The sequence below is a fragment of the Daktulosphaira vitifoliae genome, unplaced genomic scaffold (genome assembly GCF_025091365.1).
Source record: "Daktulosphaira vitifoliae isolate Bord-2020 unplaced genomic scaffold, ASM2509136v1 Scaffold_1, whole genome shotgun sequence".
In the NCBI taxonomy this organism is placed as follows: Eukaryota; Metazoa; Arthropoda; class Insecta; order Hemiptera; family Phylloxeridae; genus Daktulosphaira; species Daktulosphaira vitifoliae.
The window spans coordinates 4,925,871-4,945,495 of NW_026099572.1; the positions used below are offsets into that span (position 1 = coordinate 4,925,871).

Genomic DNA, 19,625 nt, shown 5'->3' on the forward strand with positions numbered 1-19,625 from the left:
AATCATCCTCCGTAATCGGAATGAATACACTACATATCTCTTAATGAGAATAAAGTGTATTAATATATAAGTTTTAATAGTAATTAGAATATATATATATTTAAAGGGACTTAAGTACGTAAACGTATCATGCATGAGGTATAGCCGTGTTTATGTGGGCGGGCATGGCGGAGGGAACATTATACACGAGGCATATACGGCAGCAGAGGCGTCGGCTGTAGGAATATATAAATGAATATTAACATATACGTATATACGTACAAATATTAATATATATATATATTAATATTAGCGGTGGCGGTAGGAATATATAATCTTCGCATAATATCGCGGCACTTTCGCTGGCATCGACGACGCGTTGTCCGGCGTGTTCCTCGGACGTCAACAGGTTAGCAGCGTTGATAGCGACGGCGCGCGAGTGCGGATCGAGTCGTAGACGTTGCCACTTTGACAACGGGAAGAAGACTACGGTATCATTTGCGGCGGGACGTCGTCGGCCGTGCGGCACTTGCTGGACTTTGTACCGCAGCGTATAACGCGCGGTGTTGGTCAGTCAAATACTCATAATAGGGCGACGGCTGATAAAGGTGGCACGAGTCGTGGGGCATTGTGTATAATGAAACGACGCGGGCCGTGTCAATTACAATAAAAATTTGTTATATATATACATAATTGATGACACGCGCGCGTCTACGGGTTAGAAAATATTGTTGTCTACGAGTGGTGAGCGGGGTGGGGCGAATGCATTACAACAGTATAGTCTCAAGGTCATACACGACGGGATACGCGACATAATAACACGTGCCGCGTGGAGTTACAAACTTACAAACGACAAACAAACAACAAACAACAAACATACACGTGAAACTAATATAAGCGTGTTAAAAACAATTCTTCTTCTTCCTCTCCTAAATCCCAACTACTTGGGGTCGGCCCCAAAAAATATAAAAATAATTGTTTTCTTAAAATAAATATTTTATTCTAAATAGGTTTTATGAAAATAAATTATCTCACAAATAATTTACTACTGTATTAATTTCATATTAGATCTAGATAGTTGGAATAGATAACATTTTTTCAAAAATTTGTTTTGTGGTTTATATGTTTGTCCAGACATATAAAGGGTTTCCAACGCTAATTTTAATGTTAAAAATTAGTGATGGTAATTTTCGAATATTTTAAACTATTAACACAAAATAAATAGTAAAAAAACAGACCCCAAATAGATTGAAACGAAATTTTACTTTATTATTTTAATTACGATGTGTCAATTTTAGCTTCGATGCGAAGCTGAGAAGGTATTTGTTTTACTAAGATGTGTTTATTTACTTATTTTTTTTTTTTGTGTCTGTTACCACTTTTTCGCAGCTCTCACCGAACCGATTTCTTTAAATGATACGTCAAAAGATCACAAATCGTATCTAGTCGAAGACATTACCCTCAAAAATTGAAAAAAATTCCCTCATTCCCCGTAAATGGGGGAAATCTCTAAAAAAAATTACAAATTTAAAAATCGCTAATTTTAGAAAGTTTTGAAATTGTTTTAACTTAAAATAGCCATAATTTTTTAAAAATAACCAAATCAATATTATTTTTTTTTATATAGATGCATGATATCATTACCTTTTATTTGGTATATTTTTTTTATAAATCTGACCCTCTACCTGCCCACAGGTGGGCCTTTAAAATGACAAATTTTTCACAAAAAATTAAGTTTTTCAACTTGACCTTTGAAAATAATCCGGAAAATTTTTTCAATTTTTTTTACTAAAATGTGCCGTAACTTTTTCAAAAATGTACATATCAATATAATTCTTTTTTATATAGACGCATGATATCATTACCTTTCATTTGGTATATTTTTTTCATAAATTTAATACTTAACCTCCCCACAAGGGGGGATTTAAAATGACAACTTTTTCACAAAAAATTTACTTTTTCAACTTAAATTTTGAAAATGTTCCGGAAAGTCTGACACTTTTATATGTATCTTAAATTAAAGTCAATGTAATTATTTTATTATACAAAAAAAAATTTCGTACTTTATTTTGTCTTTACGTGAAAATGGCTATCGAATGCTATTATTGTGTGAAAATTTTCGATTTTATTTTTTATATTTTCAACTTTATAATGCTATAACTTATTGAAAAGTGTATGGATCAACATAATTTTTTTATGAGAAATAATATTTTTGAATAATCTCTTTTTAATTCGACATACTTTATCTTAATCAGGATTTTAGTAAGGAACTAGCTGATCATGTAGCTTTTGGAATAATCCACCAATTTTTTAAAATTAAACACTATCTTCAGATTTGCATCGAAGCGTTTTTTTTTATAGTGATTTTAATCACTGTCAGATATCATTATACTTGATCCATCTATGCCACGTCACCACTGTGCCGTGACCCCCCTGTGCTGGGTTTTTTAAATGAATGGCTGCCATATTGCTATCAAATATTGCGACACTATCAAAATTTGGTTTAGATATTAACACACTCGCCCCGTATCTTTTACCAATATTTTCCTACATGGTTACTATTTTCACGTTTATTATTTTTTCTTGGTTTTCCAGAAATTTACCGTATATACTGTTGATCATAAGTTTAAAAAATTCAATTTCGAAAGCCGACTTGGACTCCATACGTTTTCTCGTATTCAAATCTATATACGCTTTCATCCAAGCTGATTGTTCGAATTTTAATACTTTATTTATCTTTTTTGCCTTCAAACCCAAGCTAATGGCCTGTTTTAAAGTCCGATAGTGAGTAATATAATTTTTTTTATCATTTAAATTTTGAATTTGGTGGTTGTATATTTTCAGGACATAACGGTAAGTCAGACTGGAGTTCATATAAATGCTCACCATACTCTTAATCGACATTTAATATAATCCCCCAATCACTATCATCTTTAATTTTGTTACATCTAATTCATCGATTTCTGATTGTTGTAACCATTTAAAATTCCCAAGTGGAAGGTGTTGATTTAGCGCAGCTCCATACAGATTGTTGGCATCGAGATATAATAAATATTTTGACGGTTTCGACGAATTGTAATCATCGCAATATTTATTATTAGCTTCACTATAATGTGATACTCCACCACGAATCGCATTATTAATAAAACTAGTCATCTCGATGTCCGTCATCAGTTCCTATTTTACCCCGGTAATTCGTTTCATAGCATCAAAGCTCAACCCCGGAATAGTGATATAATAACATGGATCAAGCCCATAATTAACTAAACACATTTTTTTTAAATTTTCAAATATATCAGCCATAAGAAACACATCAGTTTTTAAATATAAATAATAGAATAATCTTCCATTGTTGAACAATAAAATTTTTCCCAAACTTTTTTTGCATGGACGTAATTCTTGTCTGATATATCACACATATTTAAAATACTACGAAACGAAGATTTTGAGGGGAGCATGCATTCGATCAGAACATTCATATCAGTCACATACTCGTAAGGGAATACACTCTTACGACACATTAACATGAATTCATCATCATACGTATGCATTCTCTTAGTTATGTTTAATTGATCGGACGATAAAGTTTCAGCTAATTTTTCAAGAGAAGGTGGTAAAAAGTTTAACGAATCTATAAATTTCAATGTCAGTCGCTTATTGTTAGATGTTTTTATTACTTTTTAATTGACATATATTTTTGAATTGTTTTAGCCAAAACTTCAATCCCCTCGTCGCTATCGCCAAAACCTATATTTGATATAATAAAATGCGAGTCACAGTTCTGCATATTATGTATAATTACGGGGACAAATGAGGGAACCGAACATTTTAGGTTACAATCTCTATGCGCTGCGCCACGATATCTCCCCGTTAAGTGACAATGATCGAAAACCTTTTCATGATGCCGTAATTCACCGTTACAAATGTGACACTCAGTTGTTATGTAATGATCATGTTGTTCTTTTAAAGATAATGGTAACATAGGCAAAGGATTCGAGTAAATGTCACTTATACGGTTTATATCATTTCTAAGTCTATCGATAAACACCTTAGCACAATTTTCTCCACGGTATAACTCCATGCAATGCAAATTTTCATCGTATGAACATTTAATGAAATATGAAAAACTATGAGGTTTGTAAATATTGATTTTTCGTTATATTGATATTGAAATATTTGATTTTTGAAAAAGATTCTGCACGATTTGTATTCCATGTAGCTATAGGTGTTAATATTGATTCAAAATCTGCGTATATAACAAATTTAACAGGAAATTGGTTTTGATAATTTTGAAATTTGAGGATATTTTTGGGGGATTTGGAAGAACCGTTTTAACGCGCATACAATTTTCGAGCTGGTGAGACATTAATTTAGATTCTGAATAAAAAAACAATAAGCAACCATCACATATATATTTATGAGATTTGTGTTTTGAAAGCTGTGCGGATACTAACCGCTCTAGATTGGAAATACAATAGAAATGCCCGAAGGGTTTATCTTTTTGATCTAAAAATAATAAATTAACATGTTTGTCACATTTACATTCGGTTAAATGCAAGGTACCGGAATTTTCTCATTAACATAAGTGTATACATTTACACTTATGTTATTATTTCTTTCAAATTTTTTTATATCTGTAAGTGATATAGGTGAATTCAATCCTCTAGTGTTTAACACTAGGATATAATGTGGATACGATTCGGGTTTTGACTTAACCACATCATGCGATTGAACCGGATATAAACTAGCAACCACGACCCAAAAAAATCAATCTTCCCCCTCAGATTTAATATTTGTTAAAACATTCTTGCGGAATAATTTTTTTGGAATATCTAAATTACATCCTCTCCTCAAAGGATCATACTTAAACGTGTTGATATCCAAAAAAACTACACCTCTAAAAACCCATCCGCTCCCCCGCGTTCAACCTCTTCAGACTTTTTTTGTAGTAGATTTTTAATAATAGTAATCCGCTCAGGAATACTACACGATGCTGTCAAAACAAATGGAGAAATAGAAAGGGTTTGTGTTATAGTGGTTACCCCTACATTAACGTTAACATTATCAATTTTTTCATATACTGTTACTAAATCTAAAGAAGTTTTTACCGCTATATTTTTTTGATTGATTTTTCCCAGACATCTGTAATGTCAAATGCATATCGCTCTATGAACTCGGTGATAGTAAACGGATCGATATTTTCAATTCTGTGTACATTTATATTGCCCGAAAAAGCTGATTCAATCAATTTTGAACTTGAAATCTTCACACAATCACCTGTATTAATGTGAATGAAATTATCGTTAAAATACGCGTTTTTATGTTTAACAGAATCGTTATTATTATTATTGAAAATTAAATTATTTAATAATTTATAGTAATTAATTTTTTAATTCTATCATAGCTAGACATTAAAAAGATTAACTCACTTTTTGTGTTTGACTGTTTTGGTTTATTTAAATATTCAATCCCCATTCCAATCAATTCACTATTTACACCTAATAAAATAATGTTACTCAGTGCTCGAATTGGGGGGGTGCGCAGGGGGACGTAGCTCCTCTACTTTTTTTTGGCCAATTCGAGCACTGATGTTACTTTAAATAACTGTTACGTGTAAATATATCACTCGACTTCTTATAACAATTTTAAAAACATAGTGAGTTCATTTTTTTTTTTGCATTATCCATTCAAGTTGATTATAATACTCAAAGCTTGGATAAACAGTAATATTTTCAGTTTCCTTCGGATCGATCTTTTCAGCAACATCAAATACTTTTTAAATAAAAATTATAATTATAGAAATACAGTTAAATTTATATTTACATTTAAACTTACAGAGTTCATCGTCACTATCCCGAGAAGTAGAGAAATCGTTAGAATTTAATTCATTTTCTTTCTTTATATCGATATCAAATACTCTACAAATAGTAATAGTACCAATTATAATATAATGACTTAAAAATAATTATATAAAATTTTTACTCACCGATCGAGTTTTCACACATTTTTTTAGAATTCTTAGATTGTAACTGCAATACATTATTCACACCTATTAATTAAATTTATAATTAAATAATGTTTTTATATTAGATAAAACATAGATTTGTGTATGACATTAGATCAATACATGTTATGATTATAATACATGATACCAACCTTTCAAGAAGTGTGTCTTATGTTGATGTCTTCTCACATTATCCTTTCTGGAAACATTTTTACCGCAAACTGTATAGCTGTATAATTTGTGTTTATGAACAGATTGTTCATGACGTTTCAGATCTTTCAGAAAACTGAAAGTCTTACCACAAACACAGCACAAGTGATTCATATTTGATGTGTTTACGATTGAAAATGAAAAGGCTTAAAGGTAACGATTTAACAGATGAACGAAAATTAAGTCTGGAGAAAAATGATTTTTCGGTTTTTTTAAATATACTTTTGCAAACCTCAGCAATTTCATACCAACAGTATCCCCTACCCTGGAGTTGATAATTTTTGTAAAACAATTTCGTGTTATGACCATTCTCAGACGTCCATTGGGATTTAAAATTATTTTACGTGACTTTTGTTAAAACACTAACATTTTACTTACACTTACTAACGTGACTACTGTTTATTTTTGCTATTTAATATTTCTTTTGCAGACGCTGAGTTAGCAAAAATACTCTCTAAATATTATTTTTCGTATTGATTTATTTACACCCATTGTTCGATTAATACACCAGTAACTTTATTTTTTTTTAACAAGTATAGATTTACGGGGTGAAATATAATTGTAATTTTGTTGGATTTTCAAATATTTTTTCTAAAAATCAACTTATCGTTTTTAAAGTGTATAATATTCATTTACATAGACTTAATATCATACTTCAAATATTGTACATAAATTGTGTTAGAAACAAGCTGTATTAAATTTTAGTTTTTTTACTTTAATTTTTACCATTTTTTATTAATATTTCTTTCATTATTTATCAAGTATAGTTTTAAAATAACGCATTCAAACATAGTTACAGTTTTATTGAATTTTCAACAACATGTAATATTTTTTTATAAATCCATACTTCATTATTATCATTTTAAAGTATACAGTATTCATTTACATAAACTTTATATCGCAACTCGAAGTTTAATCTTTTCGTCCGTTAGAAACAAGTTTCAGACTTTCGTCGAATCCTTTTGCCAAATCTTCTCGAGTAAATTGAAACCTAGACGGTAGATAAACTTGAAAAGAGGGTTTGTCATCCAGTTTTACTTCAGCTACCGGTGTTTGAGTGGAATATTTCGATTTTATGACGAATAGACCCAAACTCTTATATTGAACACTTACTTTAAGATCAGATACACACTTCCTGTGATTATTTTGCATACCATTTAACTATTTTTTATTAACTAAACTCATCTAAAAATCATTGATTTAATTATAACAAAAATCACAGTAACAGGCTAATGTAAATAGTTATTAGTATCATTCAATTATTATATTAAAAATAAAAATGTCATTGATAAAAATGATTGATAAGAAAATATATTTTAGTTGTTTTATAGTAAATTTGAAAAATCTTTTTATACCACCTTTATAAAATGACTACATTTGCATACTTTGTCATGGATCTAACTCTAGTAGACTTAGGTAATCTAGGAAAAATCTTCATAGGAGGAGCTCTTAAAAGAGTANTAACTTACACGAACTTTGAAAAGTGCTCATCGGAGGAGCAATAACTAATATATTCCAAAGACCATGTAATATTTACAAATTGAAAGGTAAACCGCAGCTTTTAACATTACAAATAAATTCACTAAAACATAACAGATTACATNGTAAGTCAGGAAACGGGTTTCTATTGTTCTCATTGTTACAAACAACACTTACTGAACACCCTGTATATTGAAAAATATTAATGTTCCGAAAATTACACCAGCAATTATACTTTGGGACTGCACTGAAGCAAAATACTATACTCTTAAATTACTAGCCTCAAAGAAATTTNATAAGTCAGGAAACCCTGTATATTGAAACATATTAATGTTCCGAAAATTACACCAGCAATTATACTTTGGGACTGCACTGAAGCAAAATACTATACTCTTAAATTACTAGCCCCAAAGAAATTTATCTTTTATCTCAAATGTATAGACTCCTTTAATGACGGAAAATTTTACCTAATATTAGAAATATTCTCTCTAGATATAACCACGTAGGTAGCAATTCCTGAAATATCTGATGTTTTTAATAAACAAAAAAAATTAACATTACATCAAACACACAATTTGTTATGCGTTAATAAACATTTAGGAAAAATTCACAACCNTAGATAACTCCGGATACAACAATTTCTTAAATTTATACAATAGCTCAACTGAATACAGTTCCTCAAATACTTCTGATTAAAATATTTCAATTGACACGAAACACTATTTTAAGTATATTGATTAGTTAGACTTTGTCACGTATATATATATATATATATATGTGTATATGTATGTATATTTATGTATATGTATATATATANATATGGTTAAATCATAAAAAAAAAAATCCTTCCCGATATTTACACAACTTAAATCTATACAAAAGGGGAGCTATAAAAAAAAACACTAGCTACCCAAATTTCCAATACATTTTGAATCCTTAGTCTTATAGACACCATCAAAGCGAACACTAGCTCTAGATAGACACGTCACAATACGATACAGGTAAAACTTTCTTATAATTAGATAATTCTAATCATTTTTTTTTCTATTAATACATAAATATACCAACCAGTCCTCTCCTTCTCTTTGTTTCGTGCATTTTTTTTTTACTCTCGTTCATTTCTATTCTAATTAAAATTATCACCCCAATTCATAATGGCTACCTCTTTATCATACGAATTTTTTTTAATTAACCTAACCATGATAACTTACACGAACTTGGAAAAGTGCTCATCGGAGGAGCAATAACTAATATATTCCAAGGACCATGTAATATTTACAAATTGAAAGGTAAACCGCAGCTTTTAACATTACAAATAAATTCACTAAAACATAACAGATTACTTTTAATCATAAAAAAAAATCGAGAAAATATACCGAGACCACACCACATAATTCAGCAATTAAAAAGAAATATGAAAACTAAATATAACACATTAAATCAACCAACAATCATGGCTTACACATCTAATTTAAATAATTCTTGGCCTGTAGTTATTGTATGGAACTGCAGTAAAACACTAGAAACTTCAATAGACTATCTTAACCCTCCATTCAACATAATAAATTTCAAAGCATATGACACTTTTAACAATGGTAATTATCATTTAATTCTAGAAACCTATTCAACGCAAAAAGTAAACATACTAGCAATAATGCAATTCCGTAGATTCCACAATGATGAACGTGAGCTTTCTCTACAAGATGCACATTCATCATTGTGTAATGAAACACATGAAGGGAGAAATCTATTTCCAAAAAATAATATTGCATTAATGAAATATTTAATACACAAACTTTTAGATAACTCCGGATACAACAATTTCTTAAATTTATACAATAGCTCAACTGAATACAGTTCCTCAAATACTTCTGATTAAAATATTTCAATTGACACGAAACACTATTTTAAGTATATTGATTAGTTAGACTTTGTCACGTATATATATATATATATATATGTGTATATGTATGTATATTTATGTATATGTATATATATATATATATTTAAAAAAAAACATACATTTTCCTTAAGTATTATTCAATCAAAACCATTTTAAAATTAAGATTTCTTTTAAAATATATCTTAGATTTAAGTATAATTTTAGACTCCATATTTTAAGTTTTAAACTTTAGAATTATAATTTAAAAAAAAAATTTATATATATTTCTATATAATAAAGTTTATTTTTAAGGAATATTCCATATTAATTTAGTTGAATATTTTTACATAATAATTTTTAACCTTAAAATGCCTAATTATAATATATTATATATAATTACCATAAGCTTATCTGTGGCGCCGAACAGACGGTAGCATTAAATAGTTTAATTCTTAAGAAAAACTAGCCTCCCTTCATNCAATCACACATAAAAGAGTTCAATGGATCCTACTAATCTTTCACAAAATATTACACATACAACATACCGCAGAACCATGCCACATGTTTAAAGGAATTTTATTGCTGTAATCTCAAAAAAAAGGGAGGATACAAAAAACACATTATATAAGGATACTATTCATATAGAATACTGTATTTTGATATTAATGCAAACGTGTCATAAGAAAAATAAAGAAATACACTTTTATCCACAACACTTGAATCAACACACAAATAGAAAAATGACCATATTCTTTATGTTTGTATAACTTCTTGTATATTTTAAACGTAACAGTTACAAATGCTGCTTTGAGTATAATTTAGTGACCCTACTAACATACATTATAAATAATATTAACATTAGTTTTAAGTTTGCACATTATAACACAGCATGATGACATGCTGCAAAAAAAAAACTGGGGTACATTTTGTAATGAATCAAAATAGAAGTTTCGAGAAACTTCTAGAATAATCTTTACACATAAATAATTATCAATTTGAAATACCTTTCTGACCGACTATTATTTTATTACTTTTTACAAATACATCGTTCATTTGGAGCGATGTTTACATTAATGTCAATATTTTTAATTACTATAAGCGTATCTGTGGCGCCGAACAGACGGTAGCATTAAATAGTTTAATTCTTAAGAAAAACTAGCCTCCCTTCATCACCTTACCAACTAGTTTAATATAAAAGGGCTAGTAAAATTAGTACAGACACTCTCTCACTTTCATGTTAAAAGTTAAAAATGTAATATTTATGTTACTTTTGTTAATCTTAATTATAAAACTTGTATACATTTGTTAAAATAATTAATTAAAATCATAGAAATAAACTCAGTATGTTGCCTCTCATACCAGTATTTTTATTTATTTAAATTAACTTAAAATATCGACGTCAACAAGAAACATCACAATTCACCATCTATCTACGAATCCATTTGGATGTCAAGGTATGTGTAGTCGTAGAACATATTCATGTAATATTAAGAAATAAGACAGAGTGGGTAAGAAGTAGGATTAAGATGATATGAATGAATCTAACACAATCTAAATAACTTATAATCCTTTTCCTATCATCTTCACCACATCTTTACCATCCCTCTATTCCCCTTTCTCTTTTCTATTTATTACAGGATTCGGTTAACGGGAGGGGTCCACACCACGTTGCGAATCAGCTCTTGATTAGTTTCGGGCTGATTCACAACGTGGTGGTATGAATTATTAGTAATGCCTAACAGCAGTTAGACTATTTACAACTAATATTCGACCTCGTTAGACTATAATAATAATATATACATTATGTCTGCTAACGAGTTTCTATAATTTAGAAAAAAGCATAACAACAATGAATGAAGAAATTTATTACAATAATATAAAAATTAATTACATTATTAATAGAATATATTTATATATTTTTTTTAGTAAATTTTTCTGTGACAAGTTGTAAGAATTTTAATCTAGAATTATTTAAACATGTGTATCTATTCGACATCTGCGTAAAAAATATTAGTTGTTATTTTCTTTAGCAATGCAAATACAAAAATAAAAATGTTCATATTTTCTAGTAATGTTTTTTTATATATATATAAAGTGATAAAAAAGAATTATATTCTGATTATTGGTATTATTCCTATCAAAAACCCAACAAATTTTTATAACTAAGCGAGTAATTTTTAATTTTTAATTTTAATTAAGATTTTTATAAATTTTATTTTATTTTAATTTTAGTTTTATTTTCGGTTAACTTGATGTTTAAAAATCTCATCTAAGTAAGTTTTAACAAAAAAACAAATTTTTTATTTATTAATTAATTAATTGAATAATAATTTCTTAACTAATGACTATTTCATTGTCATCAATATTTTTGGAACGTTTAAATAAATATTAACAAGCTCAGTGATAGAACGTATTCACATTTGTGATTAATGTTGGGAAAGAGTAGTGTGCTGAATACACCAAAATAATTATTTCTAATTATACTGTTGTCATAAAGTTTAAAATATTTACCTCAACATATTTATTTCAATCTTGTAATTGTATTATTTCTCTGACTTAAAAAAAAAAAATTATAATTTTAGTACAATTTCAATAGTAAAAATTATAATCAGTTTGAATAAATAACAAAAAATACGAAATAAACTCGTAAAATTAAAAAAATATCACATTATCCGTGGATGTTTCCGGTTTTTGTCGTTATATAATCGTTTAAACTAAAAATAAGCCACATCATTATGGGTTAAACTTAAGTGAAATTTTTCCAACTTTGAACCTAAAATTCAGGGAAGGACGCGAAATTAAAAAATGAAATCGAGTGACCACCCAATTTGTATGAGAATTTCATAGAAAATATTGTGGTGATATTTATTTTTCATATAAATAAAATTTGAAGTGGGGAATCTGAAATACCCCAATTTTGGAGATAGGAAATTTCAGTTTTTGATTTCGCTATTTTGAAGTCCTACTTAATATAACTTTACTACTCGTGAAATATATTAAACCAACACTTTGTATACATCAATGTGAATAGAGGGACACTTAATACTAATGCCACAATGTCATTAGAATAAAAAAATAATAAAATTCAAATGTGAATAAAACTTAAAATGAAGATTAACAAGTATAATACTTATCGGCTAATTGTAACGGCTGATGATAATATTGAATGGATCAATTAAAGTCGTGTTTTGTAACTTGACTTATCTTTCAACTTCTGTATGGAAACCATACTTTTGGGCCTTTATATATTAATTGTAGTAAATAACAATATATTGTCATTAGTATTTAATCACCGTGTTGTTATTTTTCATATAAAATAAACATACTTAAATCGTAACTCCATCAAACCCACTCAACTACTCGTAAAAAACAAACAATTTTGACTTTTTTTTTATTACTTTTCACAAATAATTAACTTTTTCAACTTAACATTTTAAAGTGTTTCTGAAATACTGACACTTTTATTTATATCTTAAATTAAAGCTTATGAAATAAACTTTATTATTGAAAAAATAAATATTGAACTTATTTAGTCTTCACGGTAAAAATGGCTACCGTATGCTATTTTTGTGTTAAAATTCTTGATCTTATATTTTACATTTTTAACTTTTTAGCGCTATAACTTTTTGAAAAATGTATGGTCCATTATAATTTTTTTAGGATAAGAACTATTTATATGCTTCTTTTATGTGACATACTTTTTTTTTTTTTAAACGAACCATTTCCGTTTATATATTTATATATTCACATATTACACTTATAAATCATAAAAATTAATCAAAATATAAATAAGGAAATAGTAGATCATATAGCTTTTGGAATAATCCATTAATTTTTTAAAATTAAACACTATCTTCAGATTTGCATCGAAGCGTTTTTTATGATAGTGATATTAATCACTGTAAGATATCATCTATACTGGACCCAACTATGCTACGACCCTACTGTACCACGACCCCACTGTGTTGGGTTTTTTTTTCTATTGATGGGTTCAATTAAATTAAAATTATAATAAAAAAGATAATAATATTTCAGTATTTTGACGCATAGATCAACATAATTAAAAAGTCCACTGATAGCTGCGAATTTTCATAGACGAAGAAAAAAAAGACACCTTATTGATAAGAAATTCCAGTGGGATATTGCTTTATCTCCTCTTTTTATCACTAAAAAAGTTAATTAATTTGTCGGGGTTACAAACGAAGTCTTCATAGCTCTCATAAAAACTAACTTATGATATATTATCAAATATAATTGAATTTATATTATTGTTTATTTTTATGTTCGAAGATATTTTAGATGGATTTCATTATTAAAATTGCTGAAATGAATTTTTACTTGGGATTATTCATTGGTAATATAAAATCTTAAGAACAATTTTTTTTATAATTATTATTAACAATATAATATAATGGATAATATATAATAGAGGATATACAAGCAAGTTGACGCTTGAGGTAAAAGATCCTATTGAATTAAAAAATATATAGTCATGTTTACGTACATTGGAAATATTTTACATTTATTAATCAAACAATGAAAAATTGTTCAATAAACAGTTTAAATGAACACATATGTTTGTTTTAAATGACGATTATATATTTTTTTAGTAACAATATAATATTGTTATTTTATGTTGTATGATTTGAATTTAAGTGTGAATAATAAATACATTTTTTTATTGCAATAACTAACGACAGACATTACGAATAAATAAGTTTTAAAGTTTTAAGTCTTACTTAATTAAGTAGAGTGCTAGGGGGATTTTGAATAAAAATGAAATAGAGAAAGTAAATGTTTTTCGTCCCTGTTAGTTGAATAGCTTTGAAATAAAAAAAACCTAATAACTATCCAGGAGCATATTTTAGTCATCTGGTTGATTTCCTCTTTTAATAACTTTTACACTCGTTGTTGTTATTTATTTTAGTTACTCGATAAACCAATTAAAATTTATATGTAATATATTAAAAATTTCTTATAGAGAATGCATTACTTGTTTAACTTAATTTACTTATATAATTTAATTATTATGATAAAATTTCATAAAAAGTAAAAATATCTATTAATTGTTCGTAAATCATTTTCTTTTTATTAAACAAATGTTATAAAAGTTTGTCTGAACTGAACTTTTAGTGTTTATAAAAGTAATTAAAATTATGTCAGTTACTCATGTCCTTAAAAATCAAACTGTTGTCCCATTGTGAACCATTGTAGTGCCACAATGAAATATTTGACAATTTTTTTTATCGCAAATACACTTTATGATAATTTATAATAAGAAATTATTAAGCTTTTTTTTTTTATAATTTTCGTCCAATTTTCAATTAGCTTAAGAAAAATTACTTTACTTAGATACCTTGAAATTTTTTTGAAATAGAGTACTTTAAAAACTAAATGTCTCATTGTACTGTAATAAANTAGAGTACTTTAAAAACTAAATGTCTCATTGTACTGTAATAAACCAAAAATAAAATAGAAAGAAAAGAAGAAAAACATAAAAGGTAGCTTGAAAAAGCATAGTTTAAATAGGACTTAATAATAATAATAATAAGAAGAAATAATAAGATAATATGATAAGGAGATATGTTTAGATTTTGGCTTGATGATAGAATATTGGGAAGTTAAATGTGTTTTGATATTTATAATTTTTTGTTAATTTTATATAATTTCTTTAATTTATCCCATTGAATTTTTATTAATTAATTTTGTCATTAATTAATTGTTTCCTTTATTAATTATTAATGGTTTATTACGCAATAGATTGTAGGAAGTTCGAAAGCATAGGTTAAATTGTACTTACCTTACGTCCTATGTAATGCAATAATATTTCAAGTAATCCAATGTTGATTCTTATATTAAATGCATGCACTAAGTATACAATTTACACTATACGGCATATAGTCAATATAATTACTTACAAAAACGATTCAAAATTTTAAATAATATGACAGTAATTACACAAAGTCTATGACTGATCTTACTTGTAAAAGATTCTAATCACTCTATATTTTATTAGAAATATAATTTATAATCTGTCCTTATTGATTTTTTTACGTGTGTTGAATAAGTATTTTTTTTTAAGAGTGTATATTTATTGAGAGATCCACACCAACATTTCTTAAATTTTTCTCTGGCCTGGCCAAAACAAGATTCAGAAATATTTATATCTATGTAAAAAATTTATTAAGTAGGAATTATGGTGGCCCGATGTGTCCCGGCGCTAACGCCTTGAAAGAATGCGAGACAATAATCACCAAAACAAAAATTAAACACTAAAAATATATTCGTAAGTTTCTTTGCGCTGTCCGCCGGCGCGATGCTCGTTAAAGCAAATATATTAAGTTCAATGACTAACTACCAAGTAAGTATAGAGTTGCAATACACTTAGTCCAATATATTTATTAATAAATTAATTTTATACACAGTATTATCTGAGAAAATTGTGACCTTCAGCTCTGTCCGCCGCACAGTGGTACCAAACGCCAAAAGTTCCATTTTTAAATCAACTAATAAAAAAATTTTTTTTCGCAATTTTTTTTTATTAAACCTTATAAGGTCATGTACAGAAATTCAAGGCCAAAAGTTGATACGGTAATGGTTGAGTGCTATTTAAATATCGTAACACTGTATTTTTTTTATTTTTTTCTAGGATTTTTATTAATTCTTCAATCATTTTATCCTGCTTAATTATAAACCTTAAATTTTTTTTTTTATTTAAAATGTTTAAAAAGTCATTGGCTTTCAATTTTACTAAGAAAACAAATTTTTTTTTTTTTTTAATTTTAATAATTTTTTACACAAAAAAAAATGCAAATACTTATTTTACATTGTTTTTTAAAGAGTTTAACTCAAAATTACGCAATATTGCGATTATACCAATACATTGCATTTGAGTCGTGCACATAGAATTTCCCTATAATAAACGTGTATTTTCATAAAAATTGTAATTTTAATCATATCATTGGTTTTATCGGTTCGATCAACTTTATCAGCTTTTAAACAACAATAAATTTTCATTACAGTTGATATTCAATTGTAAAAGATGCACTATAATATACAGTAAAACTCGCTTAAGACGCTCTTTAAGGGACCAGCTCTCTAGAACTTCTTAAGCGGGAATGAAAAAAGAATTTATGTGATTGAAATATCTAGTTTATTTTTTTATTATTAAACATAATTTAATAGGAAATACATTGTTTATTAAAAAAAATTATCTATTTTTGATTGTTTTAATTNGTTTATTAAAAAAAATTATCTATTTTTGATTGTTTTAATTTCTGACAATGCGTTTCAGAAAGAAAGTTTTCAATTTTATTAAGACAACCTAACATTTCTTCGGAATTTTCAACAGAGGATAATACTTTCCGAATTTCCGATAGGTGTTGCAAAATAGCAGTAATTGTAGGAGTAGATACTGGAAAGTCTTGATCTTCTTCTTCTTGATCGTCGTCTTCTTTCTCATTCTCCACTAAGTTCTTATCAGCGATTATTTCATCCAAAGTCCGAGTGCTACTGGTTACGAGTTCATCATCTATTGTTGCATAATCAGCAAAATTTTGCAGAAGTTGAAAGTCCTCTTCTTTTAAAGGTGAGCTATCTGCCTGTTTAGAGTTGTTCAACACACCAAATGCAGTTTTCCGAAAACAGTTTATTATTACATTTGGTTTAATTTCATCCCAAGCGGCACTAATGTAATGTATGGAGTCCAAAACATTAACTGTAGTTGAAATTTGGTTGGTACTCTCCATGTCTCTCGAGTACCGCTGAACTAACTTTTTTCGGTAATTTTGTTTTATCACTTTAATGATACCCTGATCTAGGGGTTGTAACTTAGATGTAGTATTTGGTGGAAAGAAAACAAGTTTTATATTGGTAGTGGAGATATCTTTAGGGTGAGCCGGACAATTGTCGACGAATAGAATAATTTTTCTCTTTTGTTTACCGAAAAGTGCATCTATCTGTTGAATCCAGTTCATGAATAGTGTTCCTGTCATCCAAGCACGATTTTGAGCAAGGTATTCACATGGGAACGTACGAACATTTTTGAAACAGCGAGGAGACCTATTTTTTCCAATGACGACCAACTTCAATTTATGGGTGCCGGTAGAATTTGTACATACTAAAACCGTGAGACGTTCCTTGCTCAACTTTCCACCATGGCATGTCTCATTTTTAAAAACAAAAGACTTATCTGGCATAAGCTTAAAAAATAATCCGAATTCATCAGCGTTGTATACATCGTCAGGAGCATAATCACGCAGTAATGAAGGCAACACGTTATTTTTCCATGAAGCTGTATCATCATTATTAACAGATTCAGCCTTACCTGAAATTTGCCGGTACACAATGCCATGCCTACTCCGAAATCTATCCAGCCAACCAGTCGATCCACTAAATTCGGTTAAGTTAAGACGTGCGGCAATCTCCATTGCCTTTTCCGTGATTACACCTCCATTTATTGAATAATTTAAACTGCGAGCTTGTTGAAACCACTCCAATAAAACATTTTCCAACTTTTCATACTTTCCGTGTTTTAATTTTTGTCGTTTGCTGCCACCTAACATGCTGCTTTGTTCTATTTCATGTCTATTTTTCAATAAAGTTCTTAAAGTAGAAGGAGGTATCCCCAGTTCATTAGCAATATCCTTTTGTTTTTTTTTCTCAACCAATCCTTCATCGTACTTCTTCAAAGTGTTAAGTTTGTCCGAAATTGATAGCGCTTTACGTTTTATACCACTAGCCATAACGAAATGACGGTTATACACATGCAAACGAACAGCACTTACTAAATCTCATAATACGATGAAATACAGTAAAACTGTTATAATAAGTAATGATAAAATAGGTATAGCGATAAAATAAAACGATAAGATCACGTATAATACTAAAAATTCTATTTTTATTTCACAAAACTACTAAAATTTATCGTAATATGCTGAACAAAAGAGAGTTTTACCCGATTAGACAGAGAAAATCTGAGCGTCTTAACAGGTGGTTTTTACATTGACTAGTATAGGAAATGTCTAGGGACCGACGAAAAACAGCGTCTTATGCGGGAAATTGTCTTAAGCGAGTTTTACTATTACTATTATTACCAAAACATTTTTCTGTTTAATCATATTGTGTTACAAACGGCGCGTCGCGTCATTATAATTTGACATATTTTTTATAAGTTTCACAGTGAATTAATTGCAGTTTTGTTTTAATTTAAAAGTTGTAAGAATTATTCTATTATTTTTAAATAATGGATAATCAAGTATGTGGTAAGTGTTAACAATAATAAACTATATTAACAATAATATAATAGTATGTCTAAAATAAAACAAAATTTAGTGGCACTGTACAATTGTATAACTTATTTAATTTAATTTTATGTATATAATTAAAAACTTTATTTTAACTTAATTTTAACGAATCATTAGTTTTAATTACATTTAATATTTAATATCGTGTCTTTTAGCTTCTGCTCATATGTCAAAATGTTTGTTATTAAACCAAGATTTGGTTGATGTTATTAAATGTAACGGTATAAACTTACAGAATATCAGTAATATTACTTCAAGAGTAATTATTTTTGATTTTTTAAAATTAAAATATAATGGAATTAACTGCAGCACTACCTTTACAAAACTAGTTGAAAATAAAGTTTTAACATTTTGTATGGCGGTGTCTAGGAAATGGTCTAAAATACAGCGTCACAATGCAATTTTTTTAAGAGCGACCGCCGAATGGCTTAAAACGCCATTTGAAATGCCATCAAATAGGAAAATTTGTTCCAAACCTATCGATGGCCAACCTAAAGTCAATTTTACTGAATCCTCGGAACGTTCAAAGAGACGTAAAATAAACTCTGATCTTACTTTAACTACAATGACATCACCTGAAATTTTATCCGCTGAAAAAAATTAACTTTTTTTTTCTAGTAATCGAAATGAAGCTTTATTATTTACTAATAGTTCAAGAGCAATGAAAATGATTTTATAAAATTCTAATGATAATAAACCAATTCCGTATATCCCTAACGAAGCTCTAGCATTTATTGTTGATAATAAGCTGTAAGGTTTCAGCTGA

At 28.1% G+C, this 19,625-nt stretch overlaps 1 protein-coding gene and 1 long non-coding RNA gene across 2 annotated transcripts in view; one reads left to right on the top strand and one right to left on the bottom strand.

Moving 5' to 3' along the window:
* LOC126895936 (uncharacterized) overlaps window positions 1-7,405 on the bottom strand; it is an 11,267-nt gene extending 3,862 nt beyond the window's left edge. Inside the window, exons 1-5 of the long non-coding RNA XR_007701741.1 lie at window positions 6,136-7,405; window positions 5,966-6,028; window positions 5,815-5,897; window positions 5,409-5,477; window positions 5,088-5,256 (exon numbers count right to left, since the gene is read on the bottom strand). This is a non-coding gene — a long non-coding RNA (uncharacterized LOC126895936). The remainder of the gene's footprint in view (window positions 1-5,087; window positions 5,257-5,408; window positions 5,478-5,814; window positions 5,898-5,965; window positions 6,029-6,135) is intronic.
* Window positions 7,406-11,709: 4,304 nt separating this feature from the next.
* The window catches only part of LOC126895929 (uncharacterized), a gene marked incomplete at its 3' end in the record, with an annotated part of 21,045 nt that continues 13,129 nt past the window's right edge, over window positions 11,710-19,625 (top strand). The window contains 2 exon segments of the mRNA XM_050668272.1: window positions 11,710-11,827; window positions 13,845-13,908. Coding sequence (XP_050524229.1) covers window positions 13,854-13,908 — 55 coding nt within the window.